Source organism: Salvelinus namaycush, chromosome 8, assembly GCF_016432855.1.
Source record: "Salvelinus namaycush isolate Seneca chromosome 8, SaNama_1.0, whole genome shotgun sequence".
Lineage (NCBI taxonomy): Eukaryota > Metazoa > Chordata > Actinopteri > Salmoniformes > Salmonidae > Salvelinus > Salvelinus namaycush.
In genome coordinates, this window is record NC_052314.1 from 12,356,981 (window position 1) to 12,384,093 (window position 27,113).

At 43.4% G+C, this 27,113-nt stretch overlaps 1 protein-coding gene across 1 annotated transcript in view; it reads left to right on the forward strand.

Moving 5' to 3' along the window:
* The window catches only part of LOC120052405 (protein phosphatase 1H-like), a 54,866-nt gene extending 34,544 nt beyond the window's left edge, over positions 1-20,322 (forward strand). Inside the window, exons 4-10 of the mRNA XM_038999287.1 lie at positions 441-553; positions 989-1,073; positions 2,046-2,164; positions 10,923-10,986; positions 12,534-12,641; positions 15,526-15,677; positions 17,396-20,322. Coding sequence (XP_038855215.1) covers positions 441-553; positions 989-1,073; positions 2,046-2,164; positions 10,923-10,986; positions 12,534-12,641; positions 15,526-15,677; positions 17,396-17,543 — 789 coding nt within the window. The 3' untranslated portion in view covers positions 17,544-20,322. The remainder of the gene's footprint in view (positions 1-440; positions 554-988; positions 1,074-2,045; positions 2,165-10,922; positions 10,987-12,533; positions 12,642-15,525; positions 15,678-17,395) is intronic.
* Positions 20,323-27,113: the final 6,791 nt, after the last annotated feature.

Sequence of the window (27,113 nt, forward strand, 5' to 3'; positions counted from 1 at the left end):
TGATTAATTCAGTGACAGATTAATTATTCTCCTTATTAATGAATTAACATGTATTTTTAAAATAATTTTCTCGGTTTAATTAGTGCTAAATTAATCAACCTAATTAAGCCGTGTAATAACGAGTACTCCCTCAAACTTCACCTCGTCTTTAGGTTTTCATTTATTGTTTTTGCTCCTGGACATAATGCTCTTCCTGTGAGTCGTCCTTAATGTGTTTGGACCCCAGGAAGAGTTGCTGCTGCCTTGGCATCAGCTAATCGGGATCCATTATAAATACAAAATGCAAATGTTATATATGGTATGTTACCGTATCAAGGACTTTAATCCAAATCAGGTCCTTCTTTCTTGCTACTTTGTAACTGGAAAATATATGTTTAGAGACACAGTTTTTTTGCTGTGTGTGTGTGTACACTTATGTGTTTGTTGGGTTGTGTTTTCAGGATGCCCAGATTGAGAGAGACAAGGCTGTGTTTAACATCTCAGGAGGCTGTACTGCTCTGTGTGCACTCTTTTTATTGGGAAAGCTCTATGTTGGAAATGCCGGGGACAGCAGGTGAGACACACGCACACGGGTGGATTTCGATGAGTAAAATATGTCTGGTGAGATCAATCTCTCTCAACTTTTCTGTTTACGCTAGCCTTGGATGTGGTGTGGCCGAAGCCACATTCCGGCTTCAGGTTTGAGTTCAGCTATTAGCATACTGTAATAGTATATAGACAAACAAAATAAGGATACCAATTCAAACTATACAGGAGCTTCTCATCTACACCACATTGCACATAGTGTTGCACACTTGATTAATATAATGATTCACAAATGTGTGGTTATTTTAAAAAGCCTTTAATTTGCAATTTGGCTGACAGGGAAAAATTCTGTCTACTGGTATTGAGGTCATTCTTGCAGGGACATGTGGTGTGGGAGAGCCATTGTATTTACACACACACACCAACAGAAATAAACACATTGTTTTGTTGCTTTGCCCTTCAGAGCGATCATTATCCGAGGTGGAGAGGTCATCCCCATGTCTACAGAGTTCACACCAGAGTCAGAGAGGCAGCGCCTGCAGTTCCTGGTAAGAGGAAGAATTCAACTCCTACTGTATCACAACACATGACCACAAAGTCACTACATATGTATAAGAACTTGATGTCAAGTGTCCTTATGTCTCACTCATTATGTAAATGTGTTTTTGTCATTATTTTAAACTGCAAAAGTGTTCTGCTCTATTGTTGTGAGTCAATGTTCCTTACAAACGGTTTCCTAGATCTAGCTAAATGCCTGAAAGGGACATCATAAGTCCATGTCCCAGGTCATTTGTTGTGTAGATCCAGCTATTGACCTCGACCCTAATGATCATATACAGTATTTTAGACTAATCAAACAAACTATTGTAGTTTTTTAGTTCTTCATCAAATATTTAGCAGCCATAATTTTTGGGGGGTTTCAAATAACTTGCATATATTCAAATACCTTCAAATATTATTTGTTTTTCTAAGAAGTATTCAGGTTACTTTTAAATGTTATTTGTTTTTCTGAGACCTTTATTTGAATATCAAGGGAAATAATTGCCTTCAGTTGATTTTCTATATTCGACTACATTTTTGAGTACTTTGAATATTGTATTGTTGATATTTGGAAATAAAATACTAATATTTTCTGCTCAGGTCTGCATAATAGCTCCCACAGTTCCCGGTAAGTGGAGGAACTCGACTACAACCCCCTGAATCATAGCGAACTTTAGCTGTGCTTGACTGGCGCAATGGAACAAATAGACTAGTCGCAAAAGTGCAAACCCCAGCCATCTAACATTCCAGGCAGAGAAAACGATCAAAGTATTTGAAAGATTTCAAATAGTATTTGAACCCAGGTCTGCTCTGTTCTTATTAAGCACAGCTGTCAGTTATCACAACATATGACTCCCTGTACAGACAGTTACTAGGCTTAACTCTCCTGCCTGGTGTCTTGGTTGGTTTAATAGACTGTTTGATTGCCTTCCTATCCACTGGGCATTTCAATCTCCTCTCTCTCCTCTCTCTCTGTAAAGGCCTACATGCAGCCGCACCTGTTAGGAGGCGAGTTTACACATCTGGAGTTCCCCAGACGTGTACAGAGGAAGGAGGTGGGGAAGAGGATGCTTTACCGGGACTTCACTATGTCTGGCTGGTGGGTATCTATTTATCTGTCTGGTCTGTCTGTCTCTATCCAACTGTCTATCTGTGTCTGTCTTTCTTTCCACCAGTGGTTTGTTTGATTACTGGAACTCAAGTAATGAGGGCCTTGGTCCTCTCATTGGAATAAGTTAGACAGATGCTGCATTTAGGAAATCATCCCACCCCACCATTTTACCATAGTCATGAGATCCATAATCATTAGATCATTCAAATTAGGCATCTTTGCATGATTTGTCATTGGAACTTTACAGTTTGCAATTTCACAAGCAACTACACAGTACTATTGAAATAATGTCCTTTGTCCGCAATCACTTTGTCTATCTGAAACTCTCATTCTCATCCATGGCACTCAGTAAAGCTGATTGACAGGGAATGCTCTGATAGACCCAGACATTCTGTGTTGTCTGTATGAATGACAGGGAATGCTCTGATAGACCCAGACATTCTGTGTTGTCTGTATGAATGACAGGGAATGCTCTGATAGACCCAGACATTCTGTGTTGTCTGTATGAATGACAGGGAATGCTCTGATAGACCCAGACATTCTGTGTTGTCTGTATGAATGACAGGGACAATTCAGCTCATCAGTGATCTGGACAGAACTAGGGCCCATCACAGCTCCACATCATCTTTGATACAGAGGCAGACTGAAGGGAGGAGTGAACGAGCAAGAGGTGATTGAGGGGAGGTTTATTGGTGCTGGAGCTTTCTCAATGCGGTTCTGTGTGCTGTTAAGATGTGCCGATGTAGAGCAGTGCTGCTCCTTATTGAATCCAGAACTGACCATCTGTCTCACTGACTCAGACATGCCTGTGTAACAGTTTAACTTTAGTCCGTCCGGGCGCGAACCAGGGACCTTCTGCACACATCAACAACAGTCACCCACGAAGCGTCGTTCCCCTTGCAGAGCAAGGGGAACCACTACTTCAAGGTCTCAAAGGGAGTGACCTCACCGATTGAAACGCTATTAGCACGCACCACCGCTAACTAGCTAGCCATTTCACATCGGTTACACTCACCCCCCTTTCGACCTCCTCCTTTTCCGCAGCAACCAGTGATCCGGGTCAACAGCATCAATGTAACAGTATAACTTTAGTCCGTCCCCTCACCCCGACCCGATCGCGAACCAGGGACCCTCTGCACACATCAACAACAGTCACCCACGAAGCATCGTTACCCATCGCTCCACAAAAGCCGCGGCCCTTGCAGAGCAAGGGGAACCACTACTTCAAGGTCTCAAAGCGAGTGACGTCAACGATTGAAACGCTATTAGCGCGCACCACCGCTAACTAGCTAGCCATTTCACATCGGTTACACTTGTGATGTATTTTTAAACAGATTCCTTTAAAAGCCACTTCTCAGGACTACAACTGGCCTCTAGTGTACCATAACAGACAAAAAGACGTAACTGCATTTGTGTGTGTGTCTGTGTGCTCCCTCACTCCCTCTACCACCTCCTCCCTCTCATGCCCAGTTGGCAGTGAGCTGGGCTGTGAGTTGATAGTGCAGATGGGGGGTTGTTAAGGATGGCAGGCGGTGGTGTTTCAGGGCCGTGTTCAGTTGATGGATGTTTAGCAGCACGCATGTTCTACATTTTCAAACAGCCCGGCAGCCAACAGTGGATGGAGGGAGGGAGACAAGGAGGCAGAGAGGGAAAGAGAGGAAGCAGGAGATCAATGGACTCAAGCTGTCTCACTGGACTCCTGTTCTCCGAGACAAAGGAGAGGAGAGAGGGGCGAATCCTAGAACGTTCATCATTGTCACACATTTATTTACTGCTCTCTTTTGTCTTTCTCTCTCTTCATTCTCCCTCTCTGCATGCACTCCCCTCTTTCCTGCCTACGATGGCAGTGTGATGTAAATAGTCTATTTTTGGAGAGATACTGTAGGGCCACACCCCTGTCCACTTTGGCCCTGTTTTAATTCTGAACACAGACTGCATCGATTTATAGTCTATCAAACTTGGGCAAATGGTTGTCTTAAGGTTTGCCTTTACTCTCTAATATCGCAATCTGTCTGACTCCATACATGACTGACTGCTGCTGACGGCCCCTCAATGTCACCCCACAGTTTATTGATGTGTGTGTGCACTGTGAGTGCCTGTTTGAGTCGTGGTTAGTATACTGAGCACGTAAAGCTAATGTCTCTCTCTATCACCCCAGTACACTGAGCAGTGGCCCTGCCCACTCGTAAGAGATGAGATCACTGCTCTCCTGCCCATCTCTCATCACCAGCAGAGTGGAGGATACAGGCTAGCAGTTACTACACCCAACACCTCTCCTCCCCTCTCCTCTGTCACACACTACAGTGTGGTTGTCTGAAATAGACCCCCACACTGTAGAAAACCATGGTCTAATGAACAATGAAATCCACACACTGGTACATGCTCCCAGGGGTAGGTTCATTGGACAACGTTTCAACCCCAAGCTGGGTCTTCGTCAGGAAAATGAGCCTGTGAATGTCTGGTGCTGTTTGCAGCAACCATAGTGTTGTCCCTGACAGTCCCGGAGGTATGAGTGGGAGCAGGTATTATAAGGGGATTAATGTGTGTATGTCACGCTGTCACACATGCTTTATCTCCAGCTAGACAGAGAGACCGCGCTCTGAGACTGGGAGCGTCCTGGTAAAACACTAACTTCACTGGGAGTCTGACTCAGTCCCCATAGGGACTAGTCTGAAGATGTCTGCTAGATGTCCTTTGAAATCATAAAGGCTGCTGGGGCTTTTCAGTATAAAGCTTTATGTTTTTGTAGGTGAAATGATGGAATGAAAAGAACCTCACAGAATGAGTCAGAAAGGACCATAGATCATATTAAAGTTCTAAAGTGAAGGACAGTATTTCTGTGCTCAGCCTTACAAGTTTGTATAACACTAGATGGATACTGTAGATATGGATGGATACTGTAGATATGGATGGATACTGTAGATAGATGGGTACTGTAGATATGGATGGATACTGTGGATGGATGGATGATACTGTGGATGGATGGATGATACTGTGGATGGATGGATGATACTGTGGATGGATGGATGATACTGGATGGATGGATGGATAGATGGATACTGTGGACGGATGGACTGATGGATACTGTGGACGGATGGACAGATGGATACTGTGGACGGACGGACAGATGGATACTGTGGACGGACGGATGGATACTGTGGACGGACGGACGGATGGATACTGTGGACGGACGGATGGATACTGTGGACGGACGGATGGATACTGTGGACGGACGGATGGATACTGTGGACGGACGGATGGATACTGTGGACGGACGGATGGATACTGTGGACGGACGGATGGATACTGTGGACGGACGGATGGATACTGTGGACGGACGGATGGATACTGTGGACGGACGGATGGATACTGTGGACGGACGGATGGATACTGTGGATGGATGGATACTGTGGATGGATGGATACTGTGGATGGATGGATACTGTGGATGGATGGATAAATGGATACTGTGGATGGATACTGTGGATGGATGGCTAGATGGATACTGTAGATCAGTGGTTCCCAAACTTTTTATAGTCCCGTACCCTTTCAAACGTTCAACCTCCAGCTGCGTACCCCCTCTAGCACCAGGGTCGGCGCACTCTCAAATGTTGTTTTTTGCCATCATTGTAAGCCCGCCACACACACACTATACGATACATTTATTAAACGTAAGAATGAGTGTGAGTTTTTGTCACAACCCAGCTCACATGCAGGACCAGGGCACAAATAATAATATAATCAATCATTATACTCTTTATTTAACCATCTTACATATAAAACCTTATTTGTTCATTGAAAATTGTGAATAACTCATCACATGTTCATGAGAAGGGTGTGCTTGAAAGGATGCAAATCAAATGTTATTTGTCACATACACATGGTTAGCAGATGTTAATGCGAGTGTAGCGAAATGCTTGTGCTTCTAGTTCCGACAATGCAGTAATAACCAACGAGTAATCTAACCTAACAATTTCACAACAACAACCTTATACACACAAGTGTAAAGGGATGAAGAATATGTACATAAAGATATATGAATGAGTGATGGTACAGAACGGCATAGGCAAGATGCAGTAGATGGTATAGAGTACAGTATATACATATGAGATGAGTAATGTAGGGTATGTAAACATTATATAAAGTGGCATTGTTTAAAGTGGCTAGTGATACATTTTTTACATCAATTTTTCCATTATTAAAGTGGCTGGAGTTGAGTCAGTATGTTGGCAGCAGCCACTCAATGTTAGTGGTGGCTGTTTAACAGTCTGATGGGCTTGAGATAGAAGCTGTTTTTCAGTCTCTCGGTCCCTGCTTTGATGCACCTGTACTGACCTCGCCTTCTGGATGATAGCGGGGTGAACAGGCAGTGGCTCGGGTGGTTGTTGTCCTTGGTGATCTTTATGGCCTTCCTGTGACATCTGGTGGTGTAGGTGTCCTGGAGGGCAGGTAGTTTGCCCCCGGTGATGTGTTGTGCAGACCTCACTACCCTCTGGAGAGCCTTACGGTTGTGAGTGGAGCAGTTGCCGTACCAGGCGGTGATACAGCCCTACAGGATGCTCTCGATTGTGCATCTGTAAAAGTTTGTGTGCTTTTGGTGACAAGCCGAATTTCTTCAGCCTCCTGAGGATATGCACATAACTCTGCACTGTTGGGTTGTATTGAAGAGTCTGTCTTAAATCATTTTCCACACACAGTCTGTGCCTGTATTTAGTTTTCATGCTAGTGAGGGCTGAGAATCCACTCTCACGTAGGTACGTGGTTGCAAAGGGCATCAGTGTCTTCACAGCGCGATTTGCCAAGGCAGGATGCTCTGAGCGCAGCCCAATCCAGAAATCTGGCATTGGCTTCTGATTTATATTCAATTTTCACAGAACCGCTTGTTGCAATTTCGATGAGGCTCTGTTGTTCAGATATCGGTAAGTGGACTGGAGGCAGGGCATGAAAGGGATAATGAATTCAGTTGTTTGTGTCCTTTGTTTCTGGAAAGTACCTGCATAATTGAGCATCCAAGTCACTCAGGTGCTTCGCTATATCACATTTGACATTGTCTGTAAGCTTGAGTTAATTTGCACACGAAAAATCATACAATGATGGAAAGACCTGTGTGTTGTCCTTGTTAATGCAGACAGAGAAGAGCTCCAACTATTTAGCCTAAATTTTGTCCCGCACATTGAATATAGTTGCGGAGAGTCCCTGTAATCCTAGATTCAGATCATTCAGGTGAGAAAAAACATCACCTAGATAGGCCAGTCATGTGAGAAACTCATCACACAAGCGGTCAGACAAGTGAAAATTATGGTCAGTGAAGAAAACTTTAAGCTCGTCACTTAATTTAAAAAAATGTGTCCATACTTTGCCCCTTGATAACCAGCACACTTCTGTATGTTGTAAAAGTGTTACATGGTCGCTGTCCATATCATTGCATAGTGCAGAAAATGCATGAGAGTTCAAGGTCCTTGCTTTAACAAAGTTAACCATTTTCACTGTAGTGTCCAAAACGTATTTCAAGCTGTCAGGCATTCCCTTAGCAGCAAGAGTCTCTCGGTGGATTCTTCAATGTACCCAAGTGGCGTCGGGAGCAACTGCTTGCATGCGAGTTCCCACTCCACTATGTCTCCCTGTCATGGCTTTTGCGCCATCCGCACAGATACCAACATGAGCAGCATCTATGTTAGGTTACATACGGACGGTTAGTGGAATTCCCGTGAGAGAGTAACGGTTAATGTGATTGGATGTTAACTTCTTATGGCTGCAGCCCGGTACACTTATGACAACAGCCAGCTCAAGTGCAGGGCGCGAAATTCAAATTTTTTTTTTTAAATATTTAACTTTCACACATTAACAAGTCCAATACAGCATATGAAAGGTACACATCTTGTGAATCCAGCCAACATGCCCGATTTTAAAAATGTTTTACAGCGAAAACAGCACGTATATTTATGTTAGCTCACCACCAAATACAAAAAAGGACAGGCATTTTTCACAGCACAGGTAGCATGCACAAAGCCAACCTAACTAACCAAGAACCAACCAAACTAACCAAGAAACAACTTCATCAGATGACAGTCTTATAACATGTTATTCAATAAATCTATGTTTTGTTCGAAAAATGTGCATATTTCAGGTATAAATCATAGTTTACATTGCAGCTACAATCAGAAATTGCACCGAAAGCAGACAGAATAATTACAGACACCAACGCCAAATACCTAAATACTCATCATAAAACATTTCTGAAAAATACATAGTGTACAGCAAATGAAAGACAGGCATCTTGTGATTCCAGCCAATATTTCCGATTTATTAAGTGTTTTACAGCAAACACAATATAGCGTTATATTAGCTTACCACAATAGCCAGAAACACAAGCCATTTCCCAGTAGCAAAGGTTAGCGATCGTAACAAACCAGTAAAAGATATATAATTTTTGACTAACCTTGATATTCTTCATCAGATGACAGTCCTATAACATCAGGTTATACATACACTTATGTTTTGCTATCGTAGCTACTTTTTCCCACAACGTCCGGATATTTTTCTGACACTTTTTCTGACACACATATTCTGACCAAATAGCTATTCATAAACATAACTAAAAAATACATGTTGTATAGGAAATGATAGATCCATTAGTTCTTAATGAAATCGCCGTGTTAGAATTCTAAAAATAACTTCATTACGACATCCAGCTTCGGTATAGCTAGAGTACCCAAAAGCTGGGCGCCGACGACTAGTTCACATGTACGACAGATATATGAAATAGCATCATAAAATGTTTCCTACTTTTGCTGATCTTTCATCAGAATGTTGGACAAGGGGTCCTTTGTCAAGAACAATCGTTGTTTGGATTTAGAACGGCCTCTTTCCCTCTCGATTTAGCAAGCACACTAGCCAAGTGGCACGAATCTCTCCATGTCAACAAACGGAAGAGAACGGAACACGGCAAAACTCCCGAAAAAATTTCAATAATCTGATTAAACTATATTGAAAAAACATACTTTACGATGATATGGTCACATGTATCAAATAAAATCAAAGCCGGAGATATTAGTCGTCCATAACGGCAGCTTATCAGAAGGCAAATCCAGGTGCCTCCTCGCGCTCTCCAGAAAACAGGAAATGGGTGACACGTCATACAAAGAGCTTGTATTCCACTTCAGACCAAGATAAACACTCAATTTCTTCTCTCACCGCCTCTTGACATCCAGGGGAAGGTGTATGAAGTGCATGTATACTAATACGTATCATGCCCATTTATAGGCAGGAAGTAGAACAGAGCCTCGATTTCAGACTTTCCACTTCCTGGTCAGGAAGTTTGTGCCAAATGAGTTCTGTTTTACTCACAGATATAATTCAAACGGTTTTAGAAACTAGAGAGTGTTTTCTATCCAATAGTAATAATAATATGCATATTGTACGAGCAAGAATTGAGTACGAGGCCGTTTGAAATGGGCACCTTTTATCTGACTACTCAATACTGCCCCTGCAGCCCAAACAGGTTAATTATTTGACTAGGTTACCTGTATTTGACATAGTTGTTATTTCTCTGAACTCTAGATGGTTTCATTTTATTTTTGGCAGTGAAACGAGGCTACTCAGGCGAGGGGGGGAAAAACCCACCCAACTATGGCCCCGTTGGAAAATATAAATGGACTGTTTTGAAAATGTGATTTAAAAAATGTGCCTCACATTTTTATTTGGCGTACCTCCGACGGCCAGGGGTACGCGTACCCCAGTTTGGGAATACCTGCAGATGGATGGACGGATACTGTAGATAGATAGATGGATGGATGGATAGCATGGCCTCAGATCTAGCTCTGCATGCTGCAGAAAGTGCTGAGTGTGTGAGTCCTGCTGGCCCAGGGTGGAAGCATATGGTCTCAGAGTGGAACCAGTAATCTACAAACCATTCCAGTCCTGTCTAACCCTCCTCTCTCTACACCAGCACAGCTGAAATGCATCTGACAACATATGGTAGGACGGCTTTCATTACCAGGCTGGTGTTTATCACATTCACATGGAGGACCAGGTGTGAATTTAGAATAGAAAATCCAGACTCCTTTCAGTTGGTATAAATGGTGTGATTTGTGACCATGGGGTGGTTACTTTCGATGTGGTCATAACTGCTGCTTAGAAAGGAAGGTGGAACGTTTAACACTGAAAAAGAATGGGCAGTAGGCATCATGTCCATTAGTACATTGGCTTTCTTAAGGAGCCAGTATAGATGTTTTACTTTGAATGTACTATAGATGCCCAGATTCAAATGTAAGACCTTTCCGTAGCACGTGTGTAATACTTTCCAGTCTGATCTCTTGTACTGCATCTTCATCGACTCCCAGTCACATGCTGTTGAAAAATGCATGAGTGGGGGTTGTTTAAACACTGCTTTGAGAATATGGAGGATTATACAGGGGGGGAAAATCAATCAATCACCCCTCTTTACACACACACACACACACAATCTGAAACAGGAACACCATCTCATACATTCATTGGTATTTCCCACTTTGTCACAAGGGTATATTTTCACAAAAACAGCAAAAAAATAATATGTAAAGATATGTTTTCTCTCTTTGTATTGTCTGGGTGTTTCTCTTTTCTTCCTAACTCTGTCTTCTCAGCTCGTCTCATCTACAGGCCCTGAGGGAGGTGGTGTATCTCCTGGGCACACTGCGTACGAACCACTGCCTGCCTGGCTGCCATAAAACAAAAACCCATTAAAGTCTCTTCTCTCCTGTGTGCAGGGCATATAAAACCATTGAGGACGACGACCTGAAGTTTCCCCTAATCTACGGCGAAGGGAAGAAGGTAAGACTACTCTCGCCGTACTGCCTGCCTCTCTCCCTGCTCCCTGCCTGCTGATAGGGTTACTCCCACAGCCTTGTGTTGCTAAGCTGTAATCAAAGCTCCACCAGGGCACCATTAGTCAACCCAGTGTCACACTGGAGGAAGGAGCAGTTTCAGCCTGCAGGAAGGCTCACTATGGTGGCGTTACAGACCATCTTTATAACAGTCACACTGCACACACGATAAGATTGCTAGCCTATATCATGTTAATGTGGTTCCTGAGATGCCAAGCCAAAGTCTGGCTATCACAGTTTGCTACTATGCCCATCATCTGACATGTAGGCAGTAGGGGGTTGTGTCGTTAGTTGAGGACCAAGAAGATATCCCCCCCAAGTGCAGTCTGTTACCACACCACACAAACCCTCCTATCACAGTTGGCGCTTCCCACAACATCAAGTGCCAGCCGAAGCCAGTCCCTCCTTTACAGTGGGGGAGAGAGAGATGGGTAGATAGGGCAATAGTGTAGGGAGAGAGGGCAAGAGATGGGTAGATAGACGGGAGGGAGAAATGGGTAGATATGGCGATAGAAGGGAGCAGATGGGTTGTGCTGGAGAGGAACGCCAGAGCACTTCAAAGCCCGGCACAGCATGTTGGGGCCGTACATACGCTCAACAATTAATCCCAGGATGTTTCTCCTTAACCGCCCGAGGAGCTCTCTCTTTCTCCCTCTCTCCCTGTCTCTCTCCATCATTATCTAGTCTCTCTTTTCATCGCTCTCTAGTTGCAGCATTTGCACTGCATACTGATCCACGGTCAGGCCAACGGACTGTATGACTGCCTCCTCAATCTCTCTCCTCTACCTTTACTCTTACCCCCTCTTTCTTTCCTCGCCCCCCTCTGTCGCCCATTCTCTTTCTCATCTTCCTCACTCTCACCGCTTCCCTCCTCTCTCTCCCTCTCCTCCTCACATGGCTCCTATTTGATATAGATTAAATTAGTACTGCTCCCCAGCTCTGAGCCGATAGTCCTTTTCAGAGACAGAGGCGATATGTGCAGACAGTAGCAATCAAAAGGAATTTCACACAGAGTACAAATGAGGGAGACCGTAGACCGTGCCGGCGTCTCAGACTAGGGAGAGAGGAGATAGATCGTTAAGGATTGTGTGTGTTTATGAAGATCAGATTTGCTCAGAGAACATATCCTTGGAGGTCATCATTATAAGGTCATGAGGCCATCATTGGTCCAGTTTTCAGTTCTGCCCTGATGAATAAGGAATCTCAGAGGGGAGTATGATTTATCTGCGCCAGGGTAAATAGAATTTCAATTTAGTAGATTATTTTAAATGAGGATTGTTATTTCAATTCCCCATCCCGCCGAGTTGACAGAGTTGAAAAACCGGTAGAATTGACCCTGAGGTCCACACACATCAAAAGACTTCAATAGATCAAATGATTCCAAACATTGGTTTGAAATAATTATTGTTGCCAAACAGAGTTGGGGAATGAGGGTCATGGGGTCAGAGGGAGGTGATTATAGTTCCTCTCTTTGATGGTCTCATCCCTCCACAGGCCCGTGTGTTGGCTACTATCGGGGTCACCAGGGGCCTGGGAGACCACGAGCTCAAAGTGCATGACTCCAATATCTACATCAAGCCCTTCCTGTCCTGCTGTCCCGAGGTAGAGTACGGTACTCCTCATTTTCTATTTCCTGTCTATCAATAACCTGGTGGGTTTTTAATAGTTCCACATTCCAGTGCATCAATCCTTATTGACCTCAAGATCATCATGATACAATGAGAGGAAGCCATTCCTGTGTTCCAAACGGCACCCTATCCCTTTTATAGTTCACCGCTTTTGACCAGGGCCCATCAAGTCTTAAAAGAAGCTCTCACCTCCCAACCAACCCTCCACTGAACACGTACCTCCTGCCTCCTGATAGTCAGGAAGCTCTCAACACTCTCTTGATCTTTAATTCATCACCCTCTGAGTTCAGTCATGGTTCAGACAGTATGCAACTACTACAGTAGATTAGCTTTTTTTTGAAGATCTCTTCTTTTGAACCTTTTTTCCTTGCCGTCTATCTGCCCTTACTGTTGCTTTAAAGTCACAGTAAATACATGTGCAGACAGTATGTATATAAGATGGAGGTCGTAAAATTGCTATGGAATCCAGCGGTCAGTGGTTTCCACTGCTTCCCATTGGGTGAACCGAAGGTCAAGGCTCTTCCTGTTAATCACTTCCTGTTGTGGGTCAAAAGTAAGATGTGGGCGAGTCATCACTGTTTTACAGTATGACGTCTCCATTTCGAAATCTCCCTTGAACTGTATTGTGAAACAGATTCTTAAGATTGCGTCTCCCATTGCTGGTTATTATTCCAGTCAGACAGAGGTTGATGAGACAATATTTTTTGCCTTTAGCCTTTTGACTGATTCTTTCACAACCACTATTACAACACCGTCTTCATGTAGTGTTTGTTCAGTGACTGACTAGCACTCCCAGTTTGTGTGAGGTGACGTGATATGCCTCCTATGGAGGAACAACATGTCCATGGTTATCGCCATAACAGTACTCCCTCTATCAGCACATTGAAACAACAATACTTCAAAACCATGGCACTTTGTACAAAGACCAAAGCCAGAGGCATTACTTAGTGCTCTCTGATTGTGACATACTGCAGGATGCCTTTTCATTATACCAGATACTTGAAGAGCGTGTGCTGTAGCAGTGCTAGTAGACGGAGTAGCGTTGATCTATGCATTTAGAAGACCTCTTTGTGGAACCTGCAGGCTATAGCTGTCTGTTATCATAAAAGACAGGGGTACAAGACAAGATCAAGAACAAGGAAATGAAGAATGTATGTACAGATGAGTCATTCTTCATAGCCTGTTCATGAAATGGATACTTTGAGATTTTGGCAAGGAGGCCCTTTTATCTACTTCCCCAGAAGTAGCGAAGTAGCGTTAGCACAATGGCTGGAAGTCTATGGGTGAGCAGATGCAGTGCATTCGGAAAGTATTCAGACCACTTCACATTTTTGTTACATTACAGCCTTATTCTAAAATTGATTAAATATGTTTTTTTCTCATCAATCTACACACAATACCCCATAATGACAAAGCGAAAACAAGTTTATAGAAAGTTTTGCAAATTTATTAAGAATAATAAACAGAAACCTTATTTACGAAAGTATTCAGACCTGTTGCTAGGAGACCAGAAATTGAGCTCAAGTGCATCCTGGTTCCATTGATTATTCTTGAGATGTTTTTACAACACCTGTGGTAAATTCAATTGATTGGACATGATTTGGTAGGGCCCACACCTGTCTATATAAGGTCTCACAGTTGACAGTCCATGTCAGAGTAAAAACCAAGCCGTATGAGGTCAAAGGAATTGTCTGTTGAGCTCATAGACAGGATTGTGGGGAAGGGAACCATAAAATGTCTGCAGCAATGAAGGTCCTCAAGAACACAGTGGCCTCCATCATTCTTAAATGGAAGAACTTTTGAACCACCAATACTCTTCCTAGAGCTGGCAGCCCGGCCAAACTGAGCAATCGGGGAAGAAGGGCCATGGTCAGGGAGGACCAAGAACCCGATGGTCACTCTGACAGAGCTCCAGAGTTCCTTTTGTGGAGATGGGAGAACCTTCCAGAAGGACAACCATATCTGCAGCACTCCACCAATCAGGCCTTTATGGTAGAGTGGCCAGATGGAAGACACTCCTCAGCGTCAGGGACTGGGAGACTAGTCAGGATCGAGGGAAAGATGAACGAAGCAAAGTACAGAGAGATCCTTGAAAACCTGCTCCAGAGCGCTCAGGACCTCAGACTGGGGCGAAGGTTTACATTCCAACAGGACAACGACCCTAAGCACACAGCCAAGACAATGCAGGAGTGGCTTCGGGACAAGTCTCCGAATGTCCTTGAGTGGCCCAGCCAGAGCCTGTACTTGAACATGATCAAACATCTCTGGAGAGACCTGAAAATAGCTGTGCAGCGACGCTCCCCATCCAACCTGACAGGATCTGCAGAGAGGAATGGGAGAAACTCCCCAAATACAGGTGTGCCAAACTTGTAGCATCAAACCCAAGAAGACTCATGGCTGTAATCGCTGCCAAAGGTGCTTCAACAAAATACTGAGTAAAGGGTCTGAATACTTATGTAAATGTGATATTTCAGTTATTTCAATTTGCAAACATTTCTAAATGCCATTATTTCCTTTGTCATTATGGGGTATTGTGTGTAGCTCTAACTTCCTTCATACTGGGAACAGAGACATAAAAATGTTTTTTACGAGTTCTTCTGACTCTGGGGAAGTAGATAAAGCGCCTGATTGCCAAAATCCCGAAGTATTGTGTGGAGGGAGACGGTGTTACAATGTGTGGAGGGAGACGCTGTTAGTGTGTGGAGGGAGACGGTGTTACACATTGTGTAGTGCATACCTCTGAATGATGATGATTTTCTATCACCATTAATGGTCTACAGTGCAGACCGGATGTGTCTGTGATCTTCTATTTTCTCTGTAATAACATCACTATTACCTCCCTCTCTCCCCATCCACAGGTCAAAGTGTACCCTCTGACGCAGTATGAACACGGGGTGGATGACGTCCTGGTGATGGGGACAGATGGGCTGTGGGACGTCCTATCCAACCAGGACGTTGCCGAGGCAGTCACTGGTTTCCTTGCCAACTGTGGCCCTGACGACCAGCATAGGCATGTTCTACGTTCCATGTTTCGCTCATACTACTGTAGCCCAGCTGCTGACAGACCGATGCTGTGGTCAAATCACACTCACCTCGCTCTTATTTGGAGAGGATATGCTTCTTACAGTATCTTGCCGTAATTACACACATTTTAAAAGTATTCTCTGAAGTCGATGAAGAGCTTGTGAGACTAGTAACGTAAAGGTTCCTGTCTTGAGGATCCCATGGCATGGTGGTTGATTTAAGTGATAACATTGAAATCATTTCTGAAATGTTCTACCCCTTTCTTAGTTTGGGGTTAAGTCAGTGGCGTGCCTGGGGCCTGGGCCTTCAGTGAGGTCCTACACAGTCCCACCCGAATTAATCCACCTCTTATTACCATCATTATGATGCCATGGCTCTAGACACTATACATTTAGACAGAAACGCAGTATAACCAGGCGTTGCGTCACCTTGAAATTGACAAAAATTGTCATTTTTGGGTAAACAGTGTTTATGACACAATCAATGAGTCTTTTCAATATTTCCCTATTTTTCTTCACCTTTTCATTGTGCAGCTCCGTTGCCCTGCGCGCTTGTTCTTTGAGCTGTAGATCCACTCGGGTGTCCCCAAAAGTTTTCAAAAGCACCATTGCTTGTAAGTGCCCAGCCGTACTTTGGTGTCTCGTTGCTGCCTTGGTTAGACAACTCAAGTTTGCAAAGCCAGTGTGGCTCCAAACACCAAATCGATCACTTGCAAATAATAGGCATTCCCAGCAGTACAGTTTGCAGTGCTTCTCGGAGCCTGTGAGCCATTGATAGCGCTCGTAGTTGGAACTTTGAAAGTGGCGAACGAACCCCTTTCCCGCCTGTGACAGGCTTTGTAGCGTCGGCGTCGGGCGACCTCTCCTTACAATGTCTAACTTTTCTTGAAAAGTTCGTCTTGAGAATGGCGTTATAATTATATCCTCGACCAAATCGATATCTTCTCCTCCTTCCGCCATTGTGGGTTGAAAAAACAGCTTAGTAGTACGCGAATTAATTAGTTTATCAAATTCAGTTTCCTAGTTCTGAGGTTCTGCATAGACCTGCCCATAGGACCTGCCTCTCAATATTGGTAATCCAATCAAAAGACGTGCACGCACTACGCCTGCTAGCTGGCTCCTGTGTAACACTGGAGCCAGCCAGCAGGCGTACAATAGCCAACTCTAAAGCTGATTGGTTGACACTAAATTTTCATTTCCATTCACTTTAAGCTAAAAGCGCCCGCACTGTTGATTCTGAAGGCATGAGGGCAGATTTTAGACCCCTGGCAACACATGATGGCTGAATATGATTGGATAAAACATCTAACATAAAGACCAGCCCTCCAAATCTCAACCTGGGGCTGGAAGCAGTGCAACCAAGAGGAAAGCTATGAAATGAAGAGTATAACTCTTACTCTGGGGAATAATTTAATACATATTTGTGGGAAAATATATTTAAAAAAAAAAATTATATTCTGATGATATTTAGGCCAGCAGAGAAGGCCTTGCTGGCCCTGACGGCCCACCACTGGGTTAAGTAAGCTCCAGATGACTGGTGGGAGAGTGTAGAGACTTTCTAAAGTGTAGGTTGTAATGTCATCTCTCTCTTGCTCTTTGTTCACACACTGTATGGAGATGAATACAACTAACTGTCTGCCCTATGTCAAAGTATATTGTCCATAGTGTCTTCTAACTGTCTTTTGTCTCTTCCATTGTGACCCAGGTACACGATGGCAGCTCAGGACTTGGTGATGAGGGCACGGGGGGTCCTGAAGGACCGAGGCTGGAGGATAGCCAACGAACGTCTGGGCTCCGGAGACGACATCTCTGTCTACATCATCCCTCTGAGGTACGGCAACCTGCAGACCTAGCCGTAGCCCAGGTCCAGCTCACCACCACCCACCATGGGACTCTAGACAGGTTCTGTGTCCAAAATGACACCCTATATAGTGCACTACTTTAGGCCAAGGCCATGACAAGTATTGCATTATGTAGGGAATAGGGTGCAATTGTAGGTGTTCTCCCAACCGGCAGATCTAGCTAAGGACCAGCTCACCACCCACCATGGGACTCTAGACAGGCTGCCCCCCTATCCCATCTATCCTATCCCCTCTGTCCTAAAATCAATGCCCTGGTGCTCTCACAGTGCTTCATCCCGAACGGTTTTCCTGAGGAAACAAAATGGCTGCTGGTTGTTGTACAGTACAGGGTAGCATGATTGTTCTTGTCTCTTGTGAAAGGAAGGAAAATCTCAGGATGTTCCAATATACAGTACCTTCAGTTTCTTCTTGTGTTTCTGTGCTGCAAAGGAACAAAGGACAATTCTGGATTTAAAGGCCTACCGGGGCCATGTATTTCGAGTAATTCATAACCAACTCTTTGTTGTTTTTCAGTAGGCTACGGCTTCTGCATAGCCAAATATTTTCTGATGCAATGGAAGAGTATTGCTTTCACAAAGGCAATACTTCTCTTATGGATATCGCATGGGGAAAGACAAAGGGACTCTTTCAAGTGCAATGCTTTATGGAATTGTTTTTTATCCTTTTTAGATGAGATATTGTTACTATATTACTGATTATGAACAGGTAAAAATGCTTAAAAATGTATGGATTTTAGATATCCATGCTGTACAGTGTAAAGAACCAGTTTTGAGTTATCTGTATATACTGTACGTTATGAAACCTCTCCTGTCCCTATGATCCATTACATACATAAGTCACTGACCTAGACAGTACAATCCTACCACAGACAAACTATAGCCTTCAGCTTTCAGAACTAGTGTTCCTCTCTAAGTGTAAGGTGAATGAAGTCAGTCTTATGGTCGTTGTATTGCCAGTGACAATGTTCATCTCTCATTGTTTCTTTTTTCTTAATTTTGATAGGTTTGTTTTTTCTTTGTCATTGCGATGACCCTGAAAGTGTATTTACTTAAAGGATGTGAAGGAACACATTTTATACATAATTGTGAAACAGCTACCTCATGTTTTTGCTTTGTTTTAAACAAGATATCCAATCCCTTGCCCGTTTAACATTTTATGTTTCTATATGTCAAATACTTGTTTGCATCATCCTGTTTGCGTGCTCGTTTACTTTTCAAATATGAAACAGCCATTCCTTAATTAATTGTCACTAGTTTTCATACAAATATAGCTTAGTTTAGCTCTGTAAAAAATATTAGGAAAATTAGAGAAACTGTATAGCGACATGAATAGGATGTAAAATGGGTCAAGTTTACTGAATGTTCTTACAGCTGAATCCTAAGTTGAGACATGGTTGTCATTTTATCTTATTGAGACGTGCTTGATTTACTCAAAAGTTCAAGTTACGAGTGTGGATCTCTCAAATGAACATTCAGTCCTTGAAGGCTAGAGTTACATCCCTTAAGCAGATACATTGATTAGCAAGTGCTTGGGAGGAACACATGAGATTAAATTGAATGCTGGTATGAAAACTGTTGCTCTCTGTTTTTTGTTGTTTTTAAGTGATCTTTACTTGTAGTTTACTGAACATGTGTCACAACTCAGGGAGCTATGTGACCGATTCTCATGCCGGATGCTATACAGAAAATGTGTCTGTACCAGAGGAGGCTGGTGGGAGGAGCTTTTGGAGGACCGGTTCATCGTACAGACTGGAATGGAAAAATGGAACGGTATCAAGCACATCAAACATGGAAACAAGGTTTGACGCTGTTCATTCAATGCCATTCCAGTCATTACAATGAGCCTGTCCTATAGCTCCTTCCACCAGCCTCCTCTGCTCTACAGGAATTCTTATTTTATCCTGAATCCTTGTTATTATGCAGTCTGGTATTTACACTTTGCTGAACAATACTCTGCAAACTAACCATTTAGGGCATTAACCTGAATCGATTGCTGTTCAGATACAGTATGAAGGATGTACAGTGTATTCTTGGGTTTCCACCTCTTCCATTTTCTGGATAAGAAAATAGAGGATGTAATGCCAGGTGCACTTCCTTTATTCAATGCAGTATGATGACAATGTTCCTGGATGTCCAGTCATGAACTACACTAATGGACATTGTACACATCTCTCCTACTGCCGTGGGACCTCTACTGATGCCACTGGCGCTCTAAAAACACTCACACAGTCACTAATGATGTCAGAACTTGGGACTTGCTAGATGTCGTTTTAAGTGGATTCATCTCTGAGTTGTTTAAAACCGTTGTTAGGGAGGTGTTGATGTGTGTGTCGCTGACTAAGACCGCACTGTTTCGAGTCCAATCAAATTAGTCTAGTCATGGCCTAATCCATGTTAATTTGTCTCTGTTCCTTTTAATGTATTTGGCATGTTTCTTTTCAAGCTGTTTCAAAGTGTATTTGTTCTGATAACACAAACTTTACTCATCTATTTCTCTATGACTGACCTGCTCAAAACATTGCAGAAAGAGGCCCAGGGCTCTATTCAGTCTGGATCGCCGAAGCGTTACAGATTATGTGATAGAAATGTAAAGGTAATTTCAGATTGAGCCGATTTAAGCAGTGTTTACCGTGAATGCAGTCTCCGCTAGCGTGGGAACATTGGCTTTACATTTCAATCACACTGTAACGCTGAACTTACTCAATACAGTTGAAGTGGGAAGTTTACATACACCTTAGCCAAATACATTTTAAACTCAGTTTTTCACAATTCCTGACATTTAATCCAAGTACAAATTCCCTGTTTTAGGTCAGTTAGTATCACCACTTTATTTTAAATGTCAGAATAATAGTAGAGAGAATGATTTATTTCAGCTTTTATTTCTTTCATCACATTCCCAAGTTTACATACACTCAGTTAGTATTTGGTAGCATTGCCTTTAAATTGTTTAACCTGGGTAAAATGTTTTGGGTAGCCTTCCACAAGCTTCCCACAATAAGTTGGGTGAATTTTGGCCCATTCCTCCTGACACAGCTGGTGTAACTGAGTCAGGTTTGTAGGCCACCTTGCTCGCACCCACTTTTTCAGTTCTGCCCACAAATTTTCTATAGATTGAGGTCAGTGCTTTGTGATGGCCACTCCAATATCTTGACTTTGTTGTCCTTAAGCTGTTTTGCCACAACTTTAGAAGTATGCGTGGGGTCATTGTCCATTTGGAAGACCCATTTGCGACCCAAGCTTTAACCTCCTGACTGATGTCTTGAGATGTTGTTTCAATATATCCACATAATTTTCCATCCTCATGATGCCATCTATTTTGTGAAGTGCACCAGTCCCTCCTGCAGCAAAGCACCCCCACAACATGATGCTGCCACCCCTGTGCTTCACGGTTGGGATGGTGTTCTTCGGCTTGCAAGCCTCCTCCTTTTTCCTCCAAACATAACAATTGTCATTATGGCCAAACAGTTCTATTTTTGTTTCACCAGAGGACATTTCTCCAAAAAGTATGATCTTTGTCCCCATGTGCAGTTGCAAACTGTAGTCTGGCTTTTTGAAGGCGGTTTTGGAGCAGTGGCTTCTTCCTTGCTGAGCGGCCTTTCAGGTAATGCCGATATAGAACTCGTTTTACTGTGGATATAGATACTTTTGTACCTGTTTCCTCCAGCATCTTCACCAGGTCCTTTTTCTGTTGTTCTGGGATTGATTTGCACTTTTCGCACCAAAGTACAGTCATCTCTAGGAGGCAGAACACGTCTCCTTCCTGAGCGGTATGACGGCTGCGTGGTCCCATGGTGTTTATACTTGCGTACTATTGTTTGTACAGATGAACGTGGTACCTTCAGGTGTTTGGAAATTGCTCCCAAGCATGAACCAGACTTGTGGAGGTCTACAATTATTTTTCTGAGGTCTTGGCTGATTTTCTTTTGATTTTCCCATGATGTCAAGCAAAGAGGCACTGAGTTTGAAGTTAGGCCTTGAAATACATCCACAGGTACACCTCCAATTGACTCAAATGATGTCAATTAGCCTATCAGAAGCTTCTAATGCCATTCAACCTAGTGTATGTAAACTTCTGACCCACTGGAATTGTGATTAAGTGAAATAATCTGTCTGTAAACAATTGTTGGAAAAATTACTTGTGTCATGCACAAGTCTTAACCGACTTGCAAAAACTATAGTTTGTTAACAAGAATTTTGTGGAGTGGTTGAAAAACGAGTTTTAATGTCTCCAACCTAAGTGTATGTAAACTTCCGAATTCAACTGTATGTATTGAATAGAGCCTCAAGCAGAAGCAGAATGTAAACATAAGTGTAAATAAAATGTAAAGGATACTTCTGGAACAATTCTCTCCTTTGTACTACTCTATGTGCTCTACATTGTTCTTAAGCCACAAGAAAAGAAATGAAGTCAACAGGCATTTGTAATGTTTTGGAAAATGCAAAGAAGAAAATAATTTGAAGGATTGCTTTTCAAATGGATTAAAAATACTATGAGCTGATTCTGAAGCCTTTTTTCTTGTAAATGTTTTATAAGGAACTGTTTACAAAGGGTACACTCATTTACACAAAGTACCATTGTGTCTACAGTATTTACCACAACAGATTTAGATAGTTCTATATATCAGATAGATACAGTAGACATACTGATGTAGGAAGCCTTTGTCTAGAGTGTTCAGCTCTCAATCCCCAGACTGCACTAAGTGTTTTGCTTTAGACAGATGGAAGGTGCTACAAGAGGTGGTGATTGATTCCTGGGTAGAGCAGTGCTCTGGTGAGCCCTGTATGGCAGGCTGGGCCCCTGGGGGAGCAGACATCTGGAGGGAGGAGGTCGACTGGCTGGTTGCTCTATTACCAGGGCTCTCCATTTGTCTTTCTGTTATTCCTCACATTGTGACTCCTTGCCTTTTTTCTTACCTGTATTGGAAGAGTAGGTTCAAGGTCCCTCCCCTCAGACCTTTTTCTCCAATGCATTTGAGGAATCGAGGGGAATATGAATTGAGAAATAACCCATCACAGCACTGCCCCGCCTCCCCACCACCACCAATCACACACAGCCAGGGAACTAGAGCAGCTTAGCAGGGGCACTCTGGTGTGTCTGTGCACTCATTGTGACACAGTGTCATGATACTCAACTCCCTGTCAGAGTCCCATGGGGTGAGGGGTAGACCGATCAGTTAGAACAAATCCCCAACTGGCAGATGGAGCTTCTGCGAGGGAGAAAGGAAGGCTCGTGGGAGACTGGGGGATCGTATGACACCCATGCAACTGTCCACACCTTCGGGTTTGTATGTAATATATTTTTGTCAATGTCTATACTGAACAAAAATATAAACGCAACAATTTCAAAGATGTACTGAGTTACAGTTCATATATGGAAATCAGGCGATTGAAATAAATTAATTTGGCCCTAATCTATGGATTTCACATGACAGGCAATACAGATATGCATCTGTTGATCACAGATACCTTAAAAAAAAAAGGAAAAAGGAAGGGGTGTGATCAGAAAACCAGTCGGTATCTGTTGTGACCACCATGTCCCTCATGTAGTGCAACACACCTCAAAGAGTTGAGGCTGTTGATTGTGGCCTGTGGAATGTTGTCCCACTCCTCTAAAATGGCTGTGCGAAGTTGCTGGATATTGGCGGGAAATGGAACACGCTGCCGTAGACGTTGATCCAGAACATCCCAAACATGCTCAATGGGTGACATGTCTGGTGAGTATGCAGGCCATGGAAGAAGTGGGACATTTTCAGCTTCCAGGAATTGTTTACAGATCCTTGTGACATGTGGGCGTGCATGATCATGCTGAAACAGGAGGTGATGGTGGCAGATAAATAATATGACAATGGGCCTCAGGATCTCGTCACAGTATCTCAGTGCATTCAAATTGCCATTGATAAAATGCAATTGTGTTCGTTGTCCGTAGCTTATGCCTGCCCATACCATAATCCCACCGCCACCATGGAGCATTCTGTTCACAATGTTGACATCAGGAAACCGCTCGCCCACACAACGCGATGCACGTGTTCTGTGGTTGTGAGACCGGTTGGAAATACTGCCAAATTCTCTAAAATGACGTTGGTGGCGGCTTATGGTAGAGAAAGTAACATTAAATTCTCTGGCAACAGCTCTAGTGGACATTCCTTCAGTCAGCATGCAAATTGCCCACTCCCTCAACTTAGACCTAGATCAGGAGAGTAGATACCCTGGACTACTCTTGACGTCACTTCCTCTTGAATTTGCAGACGTGTTGCTGTGCGTTTTGTTGCTGTGCGTTTTGTTGCCAACTTTACTTTGCTAGCTGACAACTTTACGTTTTTTTTTTCTTTTTAATTACCGTTTATATTTTTAGTTTTTCCATCAACTTTTTTCCCTCATTCAACTTTTTCACTCCGGACGCTTTATCTGGACATGGTTCGTCAGCACCTTCAACAGCCGAAGCTAAGTAGTAACATTAACATGATGTCTTCTAATTGCAGTCGCTGTACTCATAATATACAGGAGAACGATCGCCTTATGGCGAGGATAGCTGTGCTGCAAGCCCAGCTTCAGACGCAATCGTTAGGCAAGGGTAATTTCAGTGTAGGAAAGGAAGAAACAGCGTCTGTGCCACCAGTAAGTACAGATACTAACGTTAGTATAACCCCCCCCCCGCACGGTCCCCGCAGCCGGACAACTTTCTCATGGCTTCTGGAGGGAAATGCTGTTGGAATGCTCAACTGGTGTCGCTCATTCAGCCGACAGAAACTTTCAACCGGTTTTCCCCATTATGTAGCGAGTCGGAGTCTTCTCTTGTCTCTACTCCTCCCGCTACGGGGTCTGAGATGCCGAAGGCTCCAACCATTAGCTCTGACAAATTGAAAACCCTAGTCATTGGCGACTCCATTACCCGCAGTATTAGACTTAAAACGAATCACCCAGCGATCATACACTGTTTACCAGGGGGCAGGGCTACCGACGTTAAGGCTAATCTAAAGATGGTGCTGGCTAAAGCTAAATCTGGCGAGTGTAGAGAGTATAGAGATATTGTTATCCACGTCGGCACCAACGATGTTAGGATGAAACAGTCAGAGGTCACCAAGTGCAACATAACTTCAGCGTGTAAATCAGCTAGAAAGATGTGTCGGCATCGAGTAATTGTCTCTGGCCCCCTCCCAGTTAGGGGGAGTGACGAGCTCTACAGCAGAGTCTCACAACTCAATCGCTGGTTGAAAACTGTTTTCTGCCCCTCCCAAAAGATAGAATTTGTAGATAATTGGCCCTCTTTCTGGGACTCACCCACAAACAGGACCAAGCCTGGCCTGCTGAGGAGTGACGGACTCCATCCTAGCTGGAGGGGTGCTCTCATCTTATCTACTAACATAGATAGGGCTCTAACTCCTCTAGCTCCACAATGAAATAGGGTGCAGGCCAGGCAGCAGGCTGTTAGCCAACCTGCCAGCTTAGTGGAGTCTGCCAATAGCACAGTCAGTGTAGTCAGCTCAGCCATCCCCATTGAGACTGTGTCTGTGCCTCGACCTAGGTTGGGCAAAACTAAACATGGCGGTGTTCGCCTTAGCAATCTCATTAGGATAAAGACCTCCTCCATTCCTGCCATTATTGAAAGAGATCGTGATACCTCACATCTCAAAATAGGGTTACTTAATGTTAGATCCCTCACTTCAAAGGCAGTCATAGTCAATGAACTAATCACTGATCATAATCTTGATGTGATTGGCCTGACTGAAACATGGCTTAAGCCTGATGAATTTACTGTGTTAAATGAGGCCTCACCTCCTGGTTACATTAGTGACCATATCCCCCATGCATCCCGCAAAGGCGGAGGTGTTGCTAACATTTACGATAGCAAATTTCAATTTACAAAAAAAAAAATGACGTTTTCGTCTTTTGAGCTTCTAGTCATGAAATCTATGCAGCCTACTCAATCACTTTTTATAGCTACTGTTTACAGGCCTCCTGGGCCATATACAGCGTTCCTCTCTGAGTTCCCTGAATTCCTATCAGACCTTGTAGTCATAGCAGATCATATTCTAATTTTTGGTGATTTTAATATTCATATGGAGAAGTCCACAGACCCACTCCAAAAGTCTTTCGGAGCCATCATCGACTCAGTGGGTTTTGTCCAACATGTCTCTGGACCTACTCACTGCCACAGTCATACTCTGGACCTAGTTTTGTCCCATGGAATAAATGTTGTAGATCTTAATGTTTTTCCACATAATCCTGGACTATCGGACCACCATTCTATTACGTTTGCAATCACAACAAATAATCTGCTCAGACCCCAACCAAGGAGCATCAAAAGTCGTGCTATAAATTCTCAGACAACACAAAAATTCCTTGATGCCCTTCCAGACTCCTTCTGCCTACCCAAGGACGTCAGAGGACAAAAATCAGTTAACCACCTAACTGAGGAACTCAATTTAACCTTGCGCTATACCCTAGATGCAGTTGCACCCCAAAAAACGAAAAACATTTGTCATAAGAAACTAGCTCCCTGGTATACAGAAAATACCCAAGCTTTGAAGCGAGCTTCCAGAAAATTGGAACGGAAATGGCGCCACACCAAACTGGAAGTCTTCCGACTAGCTTGGAAAGACAGTACCGTGCAGTACCGAAGAGCCCTCACTGCTGCTCGATCATCCTACTTTTCCAACTTAATCGAGGAAAATAAGAACAATCCAAAATTTCTTTTTGATACTGTTGCAAAGCTAACTAAAAAGCAGCATTCCCCAAGAGAGGATGGCTTTCACTTCAGCAGTAATAAATTCATGAACTTCTTTGAGGAAAAGATCATGACCATTAGAAAGCAAATTACGGACTCCTCTTTGAATCTGCGTATTCCTCCAGGGCTTAGCTGTCCTGGATCTGCACAGCTCTGCCAGGGCCTGGGATCGGGAGAGACACTTAAGTGTTTTAGTACTATATCTCTTGACACAATGATGAAAATAATCATGGCCTCTAAACCTTCAAGCTGCATACTGGATCCTATTCCTACTAAACTACTGAAAGAGCTGCTTCCTGTGCTTGGCCCTCCTATGTTGAACATAATAAACAGCTCTCTATCCACCGGATGTGTACCAAACTCACTAAAAGTGGCAGTAATAAAGCCTCTCTTGAAAAAGCCAAACCTTGACCCGGAAAATATAAAAAACTATCGGCCTATATCGAATCTTCCATTCCTCTCAAAAATTTTAGAAAAAGCTGTTGCGCAGCAACTCACTGCCTTCCTGAAGAAAAACAATGTATACGAAATGCTTCAGTCTGGTTTTAGACCCCATCATAGCACTGAGACTGCACTTGTGAAGGTGGTAAATTACCTTTTAATGGCGTCAGACCGAGGCTCTGCATCTGTCCTCGTGCTACTAGACCTTAGTGCTGCCTTTGACACCATCGATCACCACATTCTTTTGGAGAGACTGGAAACCCAAATTGGTCTACACGGACAAGTTCTGGCCTGGTTTAGATCTTACCTGTCGGAAAGATATCAGTTTGTCTCTGTGAATGGTTTGTCCTCTGACAAATCAACTGTACATTTCGGTGTTCCTCAAGGTTCCGTTTT